Consider the following 20,811-nt stretch of genomic DNA (forward strand, 5'->3'; position numbering starts at 1 on the left):
TGGCAGCCAGTGGATCATTAGAGGAATTTGCCAGCACCTGTGGTGTGTAGTGTGTTTGTTCCACAGCCTGTATGTAGTACCACACCCTCCAGTGACGCAATTCAATTGAAACCCTTGCCAACGTCGGATTATCTTGATATGATGCTCAGAACAGTACACAATGTATGACTCATATCTAGTATCCCATTGGTTATTGACAATTCAAATTCAAGCCATTGTCTAAAACCATGTATGAACATGAAATGATCAACAGCGTATGAGTTTAAGGAAATGACTGACAGAATAAAGTTCCTCTGTAGACAACTGGTCAGACATTTTCTTTTATTTGTCAATACAGGTCGTCATTAAAGACTGGCACACGACCAAAGTTCAACAAACATGTTGGCAGAGTTCGCTCTTATGGCCTCAACACACAAGTATCACAACCTACAGCCACAGTTAACATCATCAGAACAACCTGTAATTAGGATGTTGGACACGTGAAATGAATGGAGGGCCAAAGAATCAGGCACAGACTCTGCAGAAGAAGCTGTTAAGGTTTGTCCTCCTGATGTTTTAACTGATTATAATCAGGGGAAGGGCACACTGAACAACACAAGGGAAGAATTGATTGGTTTATCATGAACATCAAGGCAACTTGGATTACACTGCACAGATAACAATAAGGCACCCTCTGCTCACCTCCAGTGAAGAGCAGCGATATCAAGAAACACACATTTACGATTTCACACGGACATTAGAACAATGTTAATACTTCTCTTTCATACATTGTGCTTATGTGCTTATGACTGTAACACTGGGATCACTCAAAAGGTTATGCCCAAGCATCTGAGAGTCACACAGAAACAGCATGTAGGCATAATGAAATATGAATGTAGCTTGTGTTGTCTCAGGACATAGTCCAGCACACAGCAGTTTAGGAGGCCACACACTTACACATATCTCCATTAACAAATATGTTGTGCATCTTCTAATTTACCACAATTACTTCAAGCTCCAGGTTCTATGTTACCAGTACATCTCCACAATTTCACAGCAGCAAAACAAACATTGTAAATGAGAAGGCCTTCATTTCACACCACAGATGCAGTACAAGAAAACTCAGGCAACGATCCCACAGCAGGTAGGTAGTCGCTCTTAAATGCACAACGGCATGTTTGGCAATGTCTGAAATAAGCTGGAAAATGATGCCACCTAGTGGTTGTATCATAAACACTTTTACAATGACATTCCTCTACAAGGTGTACAGTATACTATGTGCCATTTGACTCAACGCTGATACTCTTAAATAGATGAAAGTAAAAAAGGACTTATAAATGTGATAAGTGTTATAAATAAAATGTATTGTAGGATATGTTACAGACTAATGTACTGTAGATAAAGGGACATCTACAATGGACTTCAATCAAATATTTTTCTAACGAGGAGGGAGGTCACTCAACAACCATTACTGCCCTCTAGAGTACATGTATAAAAGGAGGTTTAGTGAAACATGGCGGGAGACAAAAAGCCGACTGAACTGGCTGAGTTTAGTATCCCATTCCCTGCAGCTGATAAAGATGCAATGATTCAGACATTGTCCATTCACTCCCTTGGTCCTTTGACTGAAGGCTAAAGATTACAAATAGCAAATGTTACTCTTAAGCAGGCTGTCTTTGTTAGCTGGCTTCATTAGCTGGGTTTCAACTAAGCATTTAACTCCAACTACCCTCTGAGCTAGCTGTAGTGTACACAAAAGATCTTGGCGAGTTAAGCTGATGCATTTACAGTGATGTTTCTGCATGTTTGTATTATTTTTTTCTGATCAGACCCCACCACATGCTAGTCAAATCCCAACAAAAGGGGTTTCACATTTTTAACACAACAAACCCTGTGGGCTTGAGGGGTAACTGTAAAATTTTAGTCCTTCACAAAACACAAATTTATTGTGCAATTTCACTTTAAAGACTGAAAGCGTCATCTGTCCACAGAAACTTGAGATGTACAAAGTGGCTCAACTTGCTTTGTGCGCCTGGGAATATATCCAACCCTTTCCAAAGCAAAATCCATATCCAGTGTTATGAGGTGGTGTAACAAAACTACAGACATTGCATCTCTTGCTTGATAATAACGAGGTAAAAGATAAGCGTGTTTCACACATTACACTACAATTTTGAATCCCAGAGCAAGTTTGGCATTTAAAAAAAACAAACAAAAAACAAATAATAAATGAATCATTCCAGTCTTGGCATGTTTTGATAGGAAAGTATCTGGTAAAATGAAGCCTGTGGGCAAGCAAATGAAGAACCACCGGCTGAAGGCGGCTGAGCTACACTAACACAGCATGACTTTCACGTTCTAGCAAGCAGTTATAATCCCATATGTAGTGAGCACATCCAAAAGCAATACAATCCTCCTTGAAAAGAGATGTAACAACACTGTGTTGTAAGTAAAGCTCCTTCAGTTACTTGTGAAACTACACATGAAAGTCTTGTTTGGTGAGCCATTTAAATATATTACAAATATCCACAGACTTAAACATACAACAATAATTATGCTTATGTGAATTTCGAATCAAGGACACCATTTTCCCTTTTCCCAAACCCTAATTAAGATAACATCCCCTTCAACATGTTGATGAAGGTTCGTAGTCGTCCAGGTCATCAAAATTCTAGGCGCTGTATTGTAGGCAACTGGATGAGTTTCAGTTTGTTGAAGACGTTTAGAAGTTAGAAGACGTAACTGGAGGGGAGTTGCAGGCCTCCCCTCCAGTTAGTTAGAACTGAAGAAGCCTCTTGGATGGCAGGTCTAATGTCTTCAAGAAACTGAAATGAGACCAGTTGCCTACGATACAGCACTTAGAATCCCCTTCAACATTTACCACAGCAGTGGACTACACAGCATATTTGCAGTTTGAAATGAATGAGCAAATAAAATTATCACACTTCAATAAAATGACAAAACACTAGTCTAATAAATTATGATCAATGAAAACAAATCTTCCATTTCTTAAAACTGGACTCAGTGCTATACTGTACTTAGTAAATCCCCGCAGTGCAGAACCGAGTGGTCCCTGGGGTGGTGCTTTGGGGTCCACCTGCTCCTAGCTGTGGGCTGAGTTCCCAGCAGCGGGCACTGGCAGGTCCCTGTGCCAATGGTGTCTGGATATGGCAGTCACCATCCTTAAGCTGGTCCCCGCCCCTCCATTTCAGCTTGTCTTCTGTGGTTCAATGTGCAATGTAGGCCAAACTCCACAAAGAAACTGGACAAAGTTAAGAGAAGACAAATAAATATGTGCATGAATAAATGTAATTAAATGAAAACTACAACTTAAACATAGGCTAACAGCAACACATACCTTTACTTTTGGTCTGTACTTGAGGTAGGTAGACCTGATCTGCAGGCTAAAAGAAAAACATTATTTGTTAATGCAAACTGTTATGTCTTACCACATCAAAACACACCTTAGCCGACTCCCGTTACTGACCTTAGAAGTATGTGCAGATAGGATCCAAGGCCTGTGAAGATGTGCCACCAGGCATGGAACTGTGTTACTACTCCGACACCAGGAGGAAGAGTTTTTCTACTGGCTCTAAAAGACAAAAAAAGTGTAGAGCCATCACCTTTGATTAATAACAAAACTAATGTGGCGTATCCAACGGTGAGAAACCGTAGAATTCCCAAAAAGTTAATACATAACAGGACCCTCATTTCTCCAAAATACTCACCTTAATGTGTCACAGAAGATATTGTCAATATTCCACAGTAGGAAACCTAACATAAAGACTCCTAAAGAGGTGTAACACATCGGTCTCAGCCATGGGTACACCCTAACATGAAAAAAAAACAAAACAAACACAAGCAAGACATTACTGCATGGAATATTAATGAACCACCATTCCATGTTTTTAATTGCGGGGTGCTCGTGGCAAACTTACCATGTAACAATAAAGATAGATCGCATCACTAGGCAAGCAACCAGAGCACCATACATGACCTAGAAGAAGACACCATCACTTATATTTGGCTCTGAAACACCTCAAAGGCTAGTGGTGAACAAATTCTGAGTACTATTTTCAAACTGTCATCTAGTATTTTAATTGCGGAATTCCAGGCAGCCTAAGCTGTATATTGTGATTAATACCAATATGGCCTTCTAACAGCCTTGCAGGATTAATGATTTATGATTTATCCTCTCTGAACCACTGAGTCGGATAATAAGATCAAGTTATTGAATTCAACCAAACTATGTACTTGTTTAATTTGCTCCAGCAGGGACAACATTATCAGTGTCGTTATAAACCCCCATAAAGCAGTGTGATTAGTAAACAGAGTCAGCCCCAAAGAGTAAACAGAAGCAGCTTTGTCACATTGTCCTTACTGTTGTTAAGCAACACACAATGTGAACTCTAGGCAGGTACAGACACTGTGCTTATCTTTAAATGTTTATGTTGTTACTCTACCGGGTTGGTGTTGGGATTATTCTTCCGCTTGGTAACATAAACTTTTAATTCCATAGTTGAGGATTCAACACTGAGTTAAAGGCTTAGTATAGTGTTTTTTGAAATGTTAAAACTTGTTTAAACAGCAGAACACCAAAATATGATTAAATGTTGCATTTTGTATACACTACTTAATGTTTAACAACCAGCATGCACAAAATTGAGTGTTTTATGCTGTGTTGGCTGTCCACACAGTGTTTACACAAGGTAAAAATGACTCAAGGCGCACTGTGCCCTAATGACAAACAATGAGCAATGTAAGCCAAGGGAGCATAACTCAGAGCACTCTTACCTGGTGAAAGACAGGCTCCTTCCACTGCAAGTATACCTGCAAAAATACATACAGAAAAAAATACTCAGGATGATAGGATGCTAAGCTATGCTTCATTTACAACGTGATTCAAAGTAAATGATTACTGTTATAATGAAAGTGGATGCTCACCACAGTGACTGAGACACTGAAGATCAATAACAATGCAATAGGAAATAAGCTGATGGTGTTCTCTTGTTTGAAGCATTCATATCTGAAAGAAAGGAAACCAATGCAAAGAACAGAGAGAGAAAAAATGGACGATTGAATGAGTAACAAGGGACCTTTACACTCCATACACAATTTTTGTTTTGTAGCTTCTCTTTTTTCACTTTGATTGGAACATATTTTCAGAGTGGCCTGGAGCCGGAGAGATGGCATTCTCCACTCAAAGCACCTGGGTTACGTGGGTTCTCTATTGTATGTACATAATCCATTTGTAAAAAAGACTCTAAGAAACAAACTCAGGAATTCAGCGGCACTTGCAAGACCCTCACATGGATAATGAGTTCAAATGAGATGTCATCACCAGTGTGCTCACCCATGTGCTAAGATACAGGACCTATTTACAAATAAACATCAAGTACACACACACTCATGGTCTTAGCTGGCCCTGCCAGATGCTAAGGCCAGTTGTAAATGGGTGGTAGGCCGTTTAGTTAGCCTGTAAGATTGCAAGGCATGCTTTGAAAGACAATTAAATAACTTGGAGCCTGGGTCAACTTGCTTCTTTTTCTTCTTCTTTTTAGAGCTCTGCTTCCAGGGGTATGGTCAATAAGCCACGTCCTGCTGCATTGCACCCAGCTAACTTTCACCAAAGTAAGTGCATGCTGCCTGCTTTACTACTTGAAGAGAGGTCCTTGTCCCTGCTCCAAACAGGCTTACTTCTCTGCTCAACCAAATTATGTAACCTCTTGTGAAACAAAAGGGGTAAATATGCAGTTAGTGGCACCATTTACCACCCCATACATTCAGCATGTTGACACGGAAGTCTAAAGAGAGAAACAGCTGCAGCTACAGTACATCCATCCACTACAGCTGTGTACTTGGCTAGAGCTCTGATACACATCAAGCCAAAATTTGGCCAGGGTGTAGTAATGATAAGCTGGGAGACATGCCTGCCATTTCTTATGACAAGGTATGGAATATGGGAAGTGGAAAGAGATACCTGAGTTCAGTTTAGAATCACTATTTCCATTATATACAGTAGACACAACAGCAACAAGGTGACCCACTGTACTTCTTGGAATGGATTAAGTCATCAGTAAGGGTTTCACTAATTTTTTTACAGCCACAATCACACTTGTTCCACTGTCTGCAAATCCTAAGTGCCTCAAGGGCAATAAATCAAAAAGGCTGAGCCACTTACAGACAGTAGACAAAGACGCATGTACTGTAAATCATTGGTAATTCGTCCAGCAACTGCAAATAAAAATACAGACAAAACATAATGTGTCACACCGTTTCAGCATAACTTAACATCACATTAGTCATCAAAACTTTACCTCATATTTCCATTGCAAATATTTACCAATAGTCTGATGGATGCAAGAAGTTATTGTACACTTTGTTTAAATGTTAAGATTGTAGTGTAACACTGCAGCCTACCTGCATCTCATATATCAGCGTCATGTGGAAGCACCAGGAACCAACACCAACAGCTGGGCGACAAACAACAAAATGTTATTCAGAAAGATTGGACATTCTCATGTGTTGGCTATTTGATTGATAGTATTAGCAGTAAATACTGTGCAAATGGAAAATCTGTTGTCAATTACTACAATGAACAAATGCTGATTTTGCTTCAGTAACATCAAGAGCCAGGTATTTTGTGTCTTCAACAGACAGACCTGCCAGTCCGAGGAAAGAGCAGACGTAGCGGAACTCAAGACCATCACGAAATGTCTGGATGGCCCCACAAATGGGAGGAAGAATCATAATCAGGTTGCTGACAGTGTTCCCTGTTCAAAAAGACAAGAGACAAATTAGAACCTGATGACATGACCTGTGCAATATTGGAACGCCTCTGAGATTAGGTGACATGACAGCAGTGAGAGTTCAGTAGGGCAACTAGGGTTAAATGCGGTGATCATTATAACAGCCTGAATAGTATATAATTACAGAAACCTGATCCACGACTGCACTAGGAGTTTATGCACACGCTTCTGCTGCTAGGTTTGCTGCCACCCTACAATCATGTTTACTGTATTGCTTATAGCTACTAGGGGTGGTTAATCAGCCCAATTTTTTTCAATTTGATTCCGATTATTGAAGTCTCAATTCGATTACAAATCGATTTTTGATTATCAACGATTATCGATTTGATTTTCGATTATTAATGATTATTGAGCTTCCATTTAACATCAGTCAGCTGCTGAATTATTTTACTTCTCTTTTCAATATTCAATATTGTATAGTGTAACTGTAATATAAAAATTATTATTTTTTACTTTGTTTTAAATGTAGTCTTTCACTGTTAAAAGAAAGTTGCCAAGCTCAGCAGCCGGACTCATGATAAAAGCATTGTCGGTGATGAGAGCCAGGTCGTGTTTATCTATTCCCCACTCATCTGCCGTTGCTTTGTGAAACTCACACATGCCTTGCCCCTGTGTGGCTATCATCCATAGCTCTCGTCTGAAGTACGTTAAACATTAGCTTACATTACCTGCTGACATAATTAGCTGTAACGGTCACATATGAGACTGTAGCTCTGGATGTCCAGGCATCGCACGTTATTGCTACCCTGTGAGCAGAGTTGAGGGACTCTTGCACGGAAAGCTTTGTCTCCTTGTAAAGTTTTGGAACGATATTAGTGTGAAAAAGAGATGGAATAACATGTCTTGGCTCCAGACTGTGGACCATGTAGCGGAGGCCAGTGAGAGGAGGACTCCGGTATATATTTCTTAAAAAAATAATAATATATATATATATTTTTTTTTAAATCGATCTTTGGAACTCTATTAATCGACTCATGATCGTCAATATTACAATCGCGATTAATCAATAATCGATTTCATTTTTTGTTGATTCTGGCTGCTCATGTAGACAAAAGATGTCAATGGCGAAATGAACAAAGCTTTGTTTTAGTGCTTTACAATCAGAAAACAGTGTCACAAGTGCAAAAATGGAGATACAGGAGCAGGCAGACTCATCACACAAAGCGAGCTTTAATGAAGGCTGATAATATGTCAAAAAAAAATTCAAGGAAGACAAACCAGAACAGTAACAAAAAGCTGGCCAATGAAGGGAATGAAGACAACAGTCAAACAAAAACGGAGAACAATCCATGAATCCAAAGTCAACACGGGGAGCACATGAGGACTGGGGGAAAAGACACAGGAAAGCAGGATAACAGTTACGTGAGGATGAGAACTGAACAGGATGAACTGAACAGACAGTCCAACAAACAAACCTAACGAGGGGATGGGGTGTAAGATGGACCGGGGTGAAGAAAAAAAGGTGAGGGAAATGAACAGAAAAACACTGGAAAGAGGGAAAGGCTAATGAGGGAGATGCAGTGCAGGTGTGGAGGGAAAGCAGACTGGGGAAGAACTCAGGTAACGGGGCTGGGCGAAGACAGGTGTGGAGGAAAAATCATCATCATCATCTTCTCGCTGCTGGTCTCAATTTATGTAGGCTATGTAGAGGCACTGGTATTGAATTGAGACTGTTTCATGAAGAGTTAAAGGCTCTCTGTGGTACGTTAAATAGAATTCACAGCCACAGGAAAACTTGAATTATTGCACATCTGTAATTTAAACTGTAAAATACTGCTAATATAGTAGTGTTTGAGTTTGCTGTAATAGGTACAGCTAATTGATAAATGTAGTCATCGTAAACAATGGATTTCAAGACTTCAAGACTTCTACTTCGTCTTCTCTTCATGTTATATGTTTTAATTAAACGACACAAAATCAATCTAAATCCAATTCGACAAACAGTTAACCGTTGGTTATTTTTCAAGCAGGACTACCTAAGCCAGGGGTCAGCAACCTAATTTATATTTTCACACCATGTGGCAACTCTGCAGTGGGTAACAATATGCTTACGGTATAAGGTACTTGAACTTTGCATTTCCTTTTCAATGACGCTATGTTTTGGTGCATTTATAAAACGAAAGAACTAGCCTACAATAAACAGAAATAGAGTAGCAATACAGAACTATATATGCAGACCTACTTGAGACCTCCCTGGGTTTGTGAAAATGTACAAAATAAATAGTAGCCTAATTTGATAATAAATAAAACACGTAGCAGCAGCCTAGATTTCAAAACAGTAAAAATAATAAAGACAAATAAAAACAGTACAGTTAAAATCGTATTTCAGTCCATTTCAGTGTGGGTTAATCCTCTTTTTATCGTCAGCTACATACAACAATTAACCCTCGGGCTTGAGCATAAAACACAATGATATTAACTCAATCAAGCAGGAACATTCTGTGTATAGGCTATGCAATTTCACTGTCAGAGAATTCAAGAATTACTGTAGGCCTAAAACAGTGATGATGGTAAAAATATATAGATGTAGGCCTATTATTTATTTCCATGTAAAATGACAAAGTCACAGGGAACCACTGCAGTGGGGCAACAGAGCCGCAGGCTGCAGACTCCTGACCTAAACCTTGATTGTTCCAGAATCTGAAATATAAGAATTGTATGCTTTCCTTAAAACAAACTGAATACATTTGGGTTTTTGACTGTTGGTTAGACAAAGCAACAGTGAAAGTCAACTCAGGAATATTCTAATATGCATTTTTCAGAATACGAAAGAATTTATTGATCCCCTTAGGAGAAACTGGGTTACATTACAATTGCTCCATTTACCAGACTACATAGAATTTATAACAATAGAAGATAGGAAATGACAGGCAGTCGAAATTACAAATGAAATATAACATATATAAAGTTTGTGTTAGAAAATATAATCTGATATATAACTACTGTATATAGATAAATATATATAGCATATAGGAATCAAAATACTGGAAATAGAAATATAAGATGATATGTGCCTCTTACTACACTTTAACTACTGTGTATAATCTATAAACTGTGAATAAGTATTAATCGGTTAATCAATAAAATAGGCTAATTTTACAATCATATGAATAATTGCTATTTGCAATCTTTGACAACATATTGTAGCACTCTTTGTAGAGGTTTGGAAATTTCTTGATCATAAGATGCATCACGAAGCGGACGTGGAAGACACTCCATTGATGCAGACACAGAGAATCTGCGGCTTGTTGATTGTTGATTGTCCGTCCTCAGCTGGACAATAAAGTTATGTCGAGATGTTGCTCCCATGCTTTTTATTGTGGGCGGACATTAGGCTAACGTTACTAATGTAGGAGCTATGTCAGAGAGAGCCAGAGATCATCTGCAAGTGTTAAATATGGCCTATTTTTTTAACAGACATCATCATGTGGGATTTTATGAACTTTATGAACAAACTGGACAAGCCATAGCCAGTTTCACCTGAAGATAACGTCTGCAGCCAAAAACAAATAACTGTTACAGCAAGCCCTGCTTATCAGCCAAGATCTGAGAAGGGGCTGTCAACTTTGCAGTCTGAAACTCTGGTTGGACATGCCTGCTTTCAAAACTGAAAAACAGCTGAGAAATCCTGGTGTATTGAGGTCAAAAAGACCTCAACAACTACTGTTAATCTGCCTCGAGCAAAACATTTCAGCCTTATCTGTAAAAGTGGTTGTTGAACCTGTGTCAGTGTTTGTGTATATAAATCTCCCTCCCCTAGGCCAATGCTGTGTGCTTACTACGCCATTGGTACACCATCAGAACCACAGAGAACCTCATAAAGCGGAGCTCGACGTTGATCCTGACTTTGCTCTTCTGGGTGTGGTGATGTACTATCTCAGGTGTGGGAAACAATCAGGCTTACCAGGATGTTTAGTGGGTAGAAACTAAAACTGCTAACTCCTATCTTCAAAACCAACATGACACTTTGCCTTTTTCTCCCAGTCTGAGAAAAAGCCAAGGTATTTCCACAAGTCCTTAGTGACCATCTTAAAATGTGTGGACTTTGCTTATTAGGGATGTCCCGATCAGGTTATTTTTACCCCGATCCCTATCTGAGTCCTTTACTGTTTAGTAAATGCCGATCCGATACGTATCCTTAACTAATATTTTCCTAGATAATACAACTGCATCAAGATAAAAAGTACCTGCATCCAAGCTGTTCCTTGGGAGTTTTTTATTTTGTTGAAACAAAGTATCTACTTTCCTATGGCTCTTTCTTCTTCTGCATATGCTATTGCAACATTGGCCTACCACCTTCCTTGTGTTAGCAGGTGAGTCTATGACGCTGCACTGTGACAGCAGACCCTCGTGTACAGCCAGCTAAAGTGTGTGCGAGACGCAGCCCACGCTTGGTACCTCCATATCATCCTTTGCTTTTTTCATATTCCTTACGTTGTCACGTAAAAATGACATGAAGCTGGATTGCTTTCGCTTTCTAATTTAAGTTATTTCCACACTGCAGACATTTTATCCACAGGTTTGCCAGAGTAACGTTATGTGTGCATCTGCGTTCTGACACAAATTGTGCTCTGGCTTGAAAAAAAAAAAATCGGGCTTGGGTGGGTCAACGTTCAAATTTGCTGATCCCGATCCGTGGAAAAATGCCCATATCTGCCCCAATCCCAATCCCGCAGATCAGCTCAGGACATCCCTATTGCTTACTGATAATAGCACGTGGGGCGCCATTTAGCTCAGTGAGTAGAGCAGGCGTCCCATGTACAGAGGCTTTGTCCCCGCTGCAGTGGCCCCGGGATGGAGTACCGGCCTGGGGCCCTTTGCTGCTTGTCACTCCCCCTCTCTCTCAACCTGTTTCCTGTCATGTCTCCAAGCTGTTCTGTCAATAAAGCCAAAAGACCAAAAATATACTTTAAAAAAAAAAATAAAGCACATGGCAACAGTAAAATTGCACGGGAGTGTTTTGTTTTTCACATTTCAATGACAATGGCAAACATCTGAATGTGATGGGACGCCTGTAGAGTGACCATGCACAAAAGCACCCAGCAAATGAGGATTAAAATCATGCCGGTGTCTCTTTACCGCGGGAACAATGCCACATTCCAGCCATTGTAACCTGAATCACGTTAGAATACCAAAACTGTTCTTCTGCGGCTGAAAACAACTATCTGGCTAGGCCAGCGTGTGTCAACAGCTTCAACTGTCAGTACTCTTGATAGATTAGCTGCATTCACACCAATGTCAATGACGAGAAATATTTCAGTGAAAATAGTGAATACAGTATGCTGAATACAACACATAGTCCACAACCAATGGTTTGAAGTAGGACTTTGTACGGCAATAAAATTAAGTGCATATCACTGAAGTCCTCTTAGCATGGACAAAAGGCACAGAAGATGAAAGAGTCGTAATCTATCTAATCTCAACCCACTTGTCTTGAGTAGGCTATACCTTGGCTTGGACTAACTGTTGCTTCATCTAGTAGCCTCTGTGCCATTGATAACAGCAGCTGGAAGGTCCTGAACATACAGTTAAACCTGCACTGCAATCAGATTGTCTTCAGTTTTACAGTGAATGTACAGTGACTGTGTAGGATGTATACATCACAGCTGAAAGAGGACTGGTAGTGCAAAATAGTGATTGTAAACATAGCCTGGTTAACTTCCACAAGCTGAAACTGCATGCACAACAATGAATACGTATTGATTTTAGTGGGGAATGTTTGTCTATTTTGGCTAAATGCCTTTGAAGGAAACCATGTTTCAGCAGTAAAAGCTGGAGCGTCTGCCATCTGTACTTTGTTTAAAGTCCAGCAGCTATCAGCTGTTTGAACATTTGACATTAACAACGTTTAAATCTGAGATAAAGGTTCTTGAGGAACCAGTTTTTATCTTTAGACAAGGCGACGGGGCGCCCTACTAGTATGAAGGAAATGTTTTATTAACTTTCGAATGGTGCTAGTGAATGACGAATGCACCTTGCGAAGGGGGAAACGGTCGAGACAGAGTCCAGAGTCGACCTGAGATACAAATGAGTAATTGCAGTAAGTGTGATGTGTTCAGGGTAACGTTGGCTAACACTCACTGCACTGTGCGGAATAGTAGCTTACACTAAAGCTGTATGCAAAACAGCTCGACTCCGAGCAGGTTCACTGGCTCCCTCTCCGCGGCGGACAGCCTGTCGTCTTCCTCAGTACAGCTGCATTTGGTTTAGTGCTAGCATTTAGCTTGCATCGAGTGACCGAGGACTCACCCGAGCCGAGCTAACATGACAACATAACGTTAAATCAAGTTATTGTTCCAGCCGCTCGCTCCTACTTCATGTTGACGTTATTCAGGGGCGACTGTGCGTCCAACAGTCCCGACCGTCCACCCCAAAGTCTCCTGAAACGGACCTACAAAGCCACCATTTTTAGCCACAAACGACGCAATTGCGTTTACTCACAGAATTCCGCGATGTAAGTGGAGACGACATAATTTTCTTCACACCAGTCCAGCGTTGAGGTCGGCCGCCCCCAGTATCCTTGCCTGTCTATCGAGGGAGCCATGATGGAAGAGGAGGAGGTTGGTGGGTACTAACGGATCTGTAGTCCCATCACAGCGAGAGGCTCCACCCGCCCTCCTCCCCGCCGGAGGTAACACCCAGCCAGGTCGACAAAGGGTGTCACTCGGCCAGTTACATTACACGTCATTACACACATATTAGCTCGTTCTATGGCCACAGTGCGGATGTAAGTATTTTTTAATCATTAGTCTGATTAAATACTTTAAATGCTATCAAATTGTAGGTAATTTCAATAACACTCCCTGTATGTTTTTTTTGGCCTTTTTTTGTCTTTTTTGTCTTATGCTTTTACACTGTAATGATTAGATAGAGAGGGGCCCTTCTTTGTCCCCTGGTGATATTCAGTGATGTAATATTATTAGTACATCAGCTGCTCAAGCCTGCATACCAGGTTCCATTATGCATAACCCAATACCTTAATGTTAAAAAAGTAATGCCAGCAAGCGATAAAGGGATTCATCATGGTAGTGGGTATTGTATTAATTTTTTTTTTTGCAATGCCTAAAGCAACCCCCTTCAAGGTAGAACACACACACACACACTCACACACACACACACACACACACACACACACAGACACACACAGGAGGTGCCTTTGTGGTTCTTTTCCTGCATACATTACAATACAGCAGACCAAAGCAACCAATAAAACGAACTGTTTCAGTTCAGCACTTTATTGCCACATCAGCCATCATCCAACAGAAAATTGTCATCCAGCAAAAAAAAAACAAAAGACAGAAAGAGGAACACTTTACAACAAGCATACAACATCACAGTACAGTCAAGATGATGACACATGCAGAACTGGATGTAATATAACAGGCTGTAAAAAAAAAGATCCAAAAGATACAGTCAACTTGTTGAATTTTAAAGATGGAAGATTGCTTTTGTATAGTTCTGTCTCTGAATCAGTCCCGCACTCCGTGCTCCTGTCTCTCACCTTATGGCAGCTGACTGATGAACTGTACACAGTGCTTCACTGTAAGGAGTTTAGATACAAGACTGTGTACGTCACACCATGAGCAGCTCCTCTTTTATTCTACAGTAGGTTGTTATTATTAAAGAGTATTTAACTTATAGAGATCCTACTGTATGAAAAGCATGATAGAGGTCTACATTCATAAACATGTCTATCATACACTTTCTAAGTATTTTAATTAAATGTAACTATTGAGATTGCACATTCATCTCGCAGTTCTCCAAGACTGAATTAGTCTCACACAGAAAAGGAAGCAAATATAACGGTATGATAAATGTCATCTGATACATTACTGTATAAATCATGCAATTTGTGCACATGAGAAACAATCATTTTGTGTCATACACAGATGTCCTCTAGGTGGTGTTAAACACACACACACAATAAAGCTTTCTAGAATGTGGTGAAACAATGACATGACTCTCTCGTCTTCATGTGCTTATCTCCCATTTAATCGTCTCCTCTCCCAAATGAATTATGTTGTTCTATTCTATTATTGGAACTTTGTTTCCATTAAAAAATGAACCACCACTCACCTTTTTTTGCAAAAGTTTTCATCGTGGACATACCGCAAGATTTCATGTGGCAGGATAATAGCGTTTAGAGATTGCTGCTCATTGCAACAGCTGCTGACCCATCTATGTATGTACCCAAATATTTTACTGGGGTCTAAATAATTACGACACTATGTTTACCATATAGTGTATACCATTGCAACTCTTTCGTATTTCTTGCTGAAGTAGAGCTGTCCAGGAGGGAACACTATCTCCCTCACTGGAATGTTCTTGTGTTAGTCAGCCGGAAAATCCCACTGGAGGCTAGAGTACAACAGAACTGCCCAAGGCTAAACTGCAATTGTGAACATATTTTCAAATAGACGGGCCAAGAGCCAAAGTGGTTTGACTGAAGACAACTCCTGTACCAAAAAAAATGTCAGCACCAATTATCAAAAATTAAGGCAACACTTTTAGATCTTCTTTCAAAACTTTATTACAAAAAACCTGAAATTTGTAACAGTTGCATTTATATTTTGTAACTGCCAAACCGCACGAGCACTCGTTGTTATCAAGATAGTTCTTATTGAACCTGCCATAATTTTGTTTGTTTGCCAGTGTTTTACCAGTGCATTCAGGATAGATCAATAAAAAGCAAGGCAGCCAATTAGGTTGAAAAAATGTGCTTGTGGTAGAAAGCAGTGCAAAGACTAGGCAGATCCTTGGACTCAACCAATAAAATGTAGCCATACTTGATAAACTAAAATATTATGTGTTAAATTAAACAGCAAGCACCATGAAATCTCTCCAAAAATAAGATTGTTGAACACCTTTTTACAAATATGGTTAAGACTTAACAACAGAAATGACTGTGCTGACCCTAATGATGATGTTACAGAGGTATTCTGGTTCTCCTGAGAACCATGGAAAGCATACTTAATGTAAGTCTTCAGTCCATAATTTGATCTGCCAATACATAAAGAAAAGCCACATAGTTAAATCAAATAGTCTTCAAGATAAAAATGACGGCTGTGCACAATGCTTTGCTCACTCGGACAAAATGTTTAAACACATCTCTTCAGTCATGTAGTGGAATGTATTGTGTGCTGCTGGCATTTGACGTTAAGGAATGCGCTTGTGCAATATCAAATGAACATTTCACTTCTCACTTCTCTCAGCATGATGCAGGAGAAAATATACACTCACACATACAGTAAAGGTATTCAACTTTTAAGCTGTTCAGGTCAACACATGGTTACAATTCATCTCTCATCTTTTCACCCTTCGGTCTGACCATCCTGCCAATGAACAGGATGGAGTTAGTCTTCTTGTCCTTCACGAGGAAGATAAAAGGGTGGTCAGCGTAGAACAGTTTAGGGTTTTTCAGCTTGTCTGTGCCGAAGACGCTGGTGTCAATTTCGTTTCCGTCAGTGTCCCATTCCATGGCAGAGGCGTGGAATACGCTGGACAGGTAGAGGTCCTTCTTCCCCGAGATGTTGGACAGGTCAGCTTTGGATTTGTCCACAGCCTCTGTCAGGCCCAACTCCCCGAGGTGTTTCTGAAAGGCAGCAGAAAATGGTGTCATTTAGTTTATATAAAAGAAAGAGTTAAAGTAGAAGTTGAATGAGAGGTGTCGTCGTTTTTCATGTCTTTTACCTGCAGGTTGTGACTGACTTCCATGCTGACTTTGGGCAGAGACACGGCTACTGCTGTCTTCTGCATCTTGCCCATCCACTTATCGAGCTGCTCCTTGGTCAGCAGCTTCTCTAGTCTCTCCAGAGATTCCACATGGTGGGGCATGATGAACACCACAGTGGACTTCTTATGGGCCAGGGGCATGCTCATGATGATCAGCTTATTGGTTTTGTCATCATAGAGGTCATAGAGACCTGAGGACACAGATTCAGTCGTGTTACACTTTAGCAATCTCTGCTTAAGATACACTTCATGGAACTGCTCAAGCTTCATGCTGTGAACCATTTTCTGTTTTATAAATCATCTTTGAAAAACTGAACAAGGGGTTACACACCTACATTAAACCAGCATAGGGCATGAATATGTAAACATGGAAAGTTGATATGAAGCAGCTCTTGCAGGGCAAAGTTCCAGCTTTTCTTTAGCTCTTTATACACTGAACAAAAATATAAACACAACACTTTTGTTTTTACTCCCATTTTTCATGAGCTGAACTCAAAGATCTAAAACTTTTTCTACATACACAAAAGATCCATTTCTCTCAAATATTGTTCACAAATGTGAACAGGAACATGTTGCGTATATATTTTTGTTCAGTGTACATTGGATACGGTACATTTTGCATTCATTCAGACGCTGTAAAAAAATTGGTAAATGTATAGTAAATAGAGAGTGATTTCAGACAGTTTTCTGACATAATTCTCAAATTATTGGATTACTCCTTTAAAGGTCCAGCGTGAAGGATTTACAGCAGGGAGACCTATTGGCAGAAATGGAATGTAATATTCATTATTATGTTTTCATTAGTGTATAATCACCTTAAACCAACAATGTGGTTTTTGTTACCTTGATAATATGATTTAAGTGAGCCTTTTGTATCTACAGAGGGAGCAGTCCTCCAAAAAAAAAACTCTGAAGACTAGACGCTTATCTAGAGACAGCATTTTTCCAGGGTTGTGTCCAGAAGGGGGAGCCAGGGTGGCACTGGCCTTGTACCTTGAGGTACAATTTATTTTTCAATTTAAAGAATGGAAGCTTCATATTATTTTTGTATGGTCCCACACTATTGAGTAATTATCTTTTAGTAAAAAAAAAAAAAAAAATGTATAGTATGTCTCTTTGGATAAGTGCGTCATCTTATTGAATGTAATATCATGTAAAACAAAATCAAACACAAGAATGTAAGAAACTGTAACACACAGTAATGTTTGTAATTACAGAAGCTATGAGAAATTATACATTTTATACTATCCTGACATGTACGTTTACTTCACGAGTCAGTGCCACTTGGGCTGCCCTAGTCAGATCCTATGCATTTGACCATTAAGTTTCACAACTTTAGATTTTGAACAGACCGTCTCCACCAACCTGTGCGGTGCATCATCTGTACTGACACAGTGTAGCCACGGGATACCATGAATCCACGATTGTCCACCATTTTATGATGAAACTGCTCATCCCAGTGAGCTATGAGAAAAAAAATCCATTACTTAAGATGGCATTTAAAGGAATTATACTGCACATGTAATTTTTTTAACAGACTTACGTTTGAAAAACATAGCATTGATGATCATTGCCCCATCAGTCTTCTCTACATCCTTGGTGACCTCAGGCAGTTTGCCATCAGTAGACTTTGCCGCCCATTCGTTGATGGAGTTCACAGCACTCTTCTTATCTCTGAAGTTTATCTTAGAGTGGTCACAATTATAGTGCTTTTTGCTGCTCTTCACAAAAGCATCCACAAAGGTGACAGAACTGGGTCCGTATAGGCGGTTGCTAATCTTCCAGGTGACATTTCGAGTCTTTGGGTCGCTCACCTCTGTCAGAAGCTCAGCCAAACCCGAGTGCAGCTGCTCATCTTTAACCTTAGCTGCATTCAGAACGGTTTTCACCTGAGAGGCAGTCGAGGCTTTACCCCCAAGAGCCACCAGACCCAGACAGGAAGCCACTACTACAGGGGAAATGAGGATGTTTTCTACATCCTTCTCCTTAGCCATGTTTTGGTACAGACTGAAAGCCAGTTTTGCACTGTTGTCCGCAAGGATGGTGGCATGGTTACTCAGGACCTTGTCTGCTGAAGCCGAGGTGGCAGCTGAGGCTGACGTGGCCAGCAGAAGCAGGGCTACCAGGTTTGTCACCCACATGGTGTGATACTTATCAGTAAAAACCTGTAAAGACATGAAGACAAAAATCAGTTATTAACATCGTCGGCTGAGAGTTGATTTGAGTTTAAAATATCTCTGATCCACTTTTCCAAACTCATCTTGTGATACATTCATCGTTTTCAGGGCAGTTTCTAAATGGTAACTCCACCAATTGTACACATTAAAGTCTGTTTACAGGTCTTGGGGAGTACTACTGCATATGAAAAAAAGTAGTATAAAGCCTGGCTCCAGAGGAGGCTAAATTATGTCAGTCAGAGGCTGAGTTACATTGTGGGTAATATAGGCACCACTTCTTGATAAGCAGTCCACTGGTCTAGCATTGCATTCCTATAAAACTGTTGGCCTCACTATGGACAGTTTCAAAACAAATGATCAAAATCAATACAGCAGAGATATCACCTTTTTTATTCAGCACATTCTCTGTCTTTGCCTACATTACCCACAATGCAACATGGACACTGAGTGAAATTGCTGGGGGCAATTTATCAGATTACATGCAGCTCCTTCTGGAGCCACAAAAAGCTTCATACTATTTTTTTCACATACGCAATAGTAGTTTTCAAGACCTGTTAACACACTTTAATGATAAAATTGAATTGGTGGAGTTACCCTTTAAGAATAATAACAGGGGGAACCCGTGGCATTCACATGGGATCTCTCCCAGTACCTCAAGGAAAGACTAACTTACATAACAGCCACGTAGGCAGCAACAGGAAGTATGTGAGCCAAAATATTGGTCAGCTCCATGTCTTGGCAACACAAAACATTTAAGATTTCCATAATTCTCCACAGAGGTATGAGTCTGGTTGCTGCTGATTGGTTCCTCGTGACGTGGACGAAGTGACTACGTGACACAAGCAGAATCTATACCAGTTTTTTTAATTTCCAGTCCACGTATATAGAGGGGATGTGTGCTTTAAGTAGAAGAGTTTTTTAAAAATTTTATTTAATAGTATTTTTAAATTACCACTTAAGGAAGGCTGTTTTCTGTGTTTCTGACAGGTTTAAAACAGACGATAAAGATGAATACACTTCTTTAATACTGATGATGTGGTCTCAATAGCATTTGGAAAAGTAACACTGCATCTGACATTTTGAAATCGTACTCTGTTTCTTTAAATGATCCCATGACTAACGTTGGTTGATGTGGTTTGCATTTATTTTTATCCATGTTCTCCAGGACTGTTCGTAGATCCTAACCAGTTTCTAACGTTAACATCACTCAACTTGTCCTTTGTAATACATTACTTTCAAGTCTGTCCCGTCAGCTACAAATAGTTCATTTAATTAGGCATGAGACAAGTATAAATGAATGACGAGATTTTCTCCTGCACAGTTTTAATGCACAAGAGACACTTTGTCTGTTTTGGCAAATGTGTAAGTGGCTTTGTAATATGCAGACAAAGGAAAGACGGATGTCCCATGTCACAGATGAAATGAGGTCAAAAGTTGCAGCCAACTCCCTTTATGTCTGAACTGTCACGTAAATAAAATTTTTGGGCAACATACTTACATTCTCCTCTTCCTTTTCTTACTCATATACTTACTTTTCTAACAGCTTTGAACCACATTACTTATATCTCCACTAGAATCTCTGACTCCATATCACAGATCTGACTTTGTGGCCTCTTTTCACATGTCTGGGCAATTCCCACCGCCTGAACACTGCACTGATCCCCTCCCTTCCCCCCTTACTCCCACAACTTTTTTATCTTACCTTATTAGGCTCTTTCAATAATTCAGCAGGGTACCCTTCAACCGCTTGCAAATATATCCCTGGGTGCTGATGTGCTCTATGTGAATAAGTCGATTAATAAGTAAATGGTCTGAAACAGAAGTGTATAAAACGGTTGCAGAAGTTGTCATGCTCGGCTGTCAGAGCATGAAATCTGTGCAAAGGAATCTTGTTTCCAGGCCGGTCCGCCCATGGTATCCAGGGGCAGAAGAGAAGAATCCTCCCCCTCCAGGTCCTAAAGCCTGAAATTACAGCCCAGCTGGAGCACTCAGCCAAATTCCACCCACTGACCCATAGTAGAGTTCCAACTCATTACTTACTGATTATAGTTATACTGAAACACACAATAGTTACCCTCTAATATCTAAGAAAGTTCCTGTTTCCCAGCTACTGG

The 20,811-nt window shown here is 40.0% G+C and overlaps 2 protein-coding genes across 2 annotated transcripts; both read right to left on the reverse strand.

Annotated features, from left to right (window-relative positions):
- Positions 1-296: 296 nt before the first annotated feature.
- On the reverse strand, positions 297-13,430 carry acer3 (alkaline ceramidase 3). The gene is made up of 11 exons (XM_030438630.1): positions 13,230-13,430; positions 6,642-6,752; positions 6,400-6,452; positions 6,161-6,213; positions 4,924-5,005; positions 4,774-4,809; positions 3,918-3,976; positions 3,708-3,809; positions 3,467-3,571; positions 3,338-3,383; positions 297-3,241 (listed from the first exon to the last, which is right to left on the reverse strand). Exons 1-11 carry the CDS (start codon positions 13,330-13,332, stop codon positions 3,188-3,190), a joined length of 804 nt encoding a protein of 267 aa, XP_030294490.1. The 5' UTR covers positions 13,333-13,430; the 3' UTR covers positions 297-3,187.
- A 1,870-nt stretch (positions 13,431-15,300) lies between these two features.
- serpinh1a (serpin peptidase inhibitor, clade H (heat shock protein 47), member 1a) lies at positions 15,301-20,610 on the reverse strand. Its single transcript, XM_030439081.1, has 5 exons — positions 20,400-20,610; positions 18,064-18,685; positions 17,886-17,984; positions 16,479-16,711; positions 15,301-16,380 (listed from the first exon to the last, which is right to left on the reverse strand). The coding sequence occupies exons 2-5, from the start codon at positions 18,659-18,661 to the stop codon at positions 16,078-16,080; spliced, it is 1,233 nt and encodes a 410-aa protein (XP_030294941.1). The 5' UTR covers positions 18,662-18,685; positions 20,400-20,610; the 3' UTR covers positions 15,301-16,077.
- Between the last annotated feature and the right edge of the window lie 201 nt (positions 20,611-20,811).

Source organism: Sparus aurata, chromosome 13 (assembly GCF_900880675.1).
Source record: "Sparus aurata chromosome 13, fSpaAur1.1, whole genome shotgun sequence".
Lineage (NCBI taxonomy): Eukaryota > Metazoa > Chordata > Actinopteri > Spariformes > Sparidae > Sparus > Sparus aurata.

Excerpts from the sequence above, each read along its gene's own strand:
- acer3 (XM_030438630.1), bottom strand. The coding sequence starts at position 13,332 with ATGGCTCCCTCGATAGACAGGCAAGGATACTGGGGGCGGCCGACCTCA. Across the intron at positions 4,810-4,923 it reads TCAGTGTCTCAGTCACTGTG|GTATACTTGCAGTGGAAGGA; the intron begins GTGAGCATCCAC and ends GTATTTTTGCAG. Across the intron at positions 3,810-3,917 it reads TCTATCTTTATTGTTACATG|GGTGTACCCATGGCTGAGAC; the intron begins GTAAGTTTGCCA and ends TTTTCATGTTAG.
- serpinh1a (XM_030439081.1), bottom strand. The coding sequence starts at position 18,661 with ATGTGGGTGACAAACCTGGTAGCCCTGCTTCTGCTGGCCACGTCAGCC. Across the intron at positions 17,985-18,063 it reads CAATGCTATGTTTTTCAAAC|CTCACTGGGATGAGCAGTTT; the intron begins GTAAGTCTGTTA and ends TTTTTCTCATAG. Across the intron at positions 16,712-17,885 it reads ACAGATGATGCACCGCACAG|GTCTCTATGACCTCTATGAT; the intron begins GTTGGTGGAGAC and ends CTGTGTCCTCAG.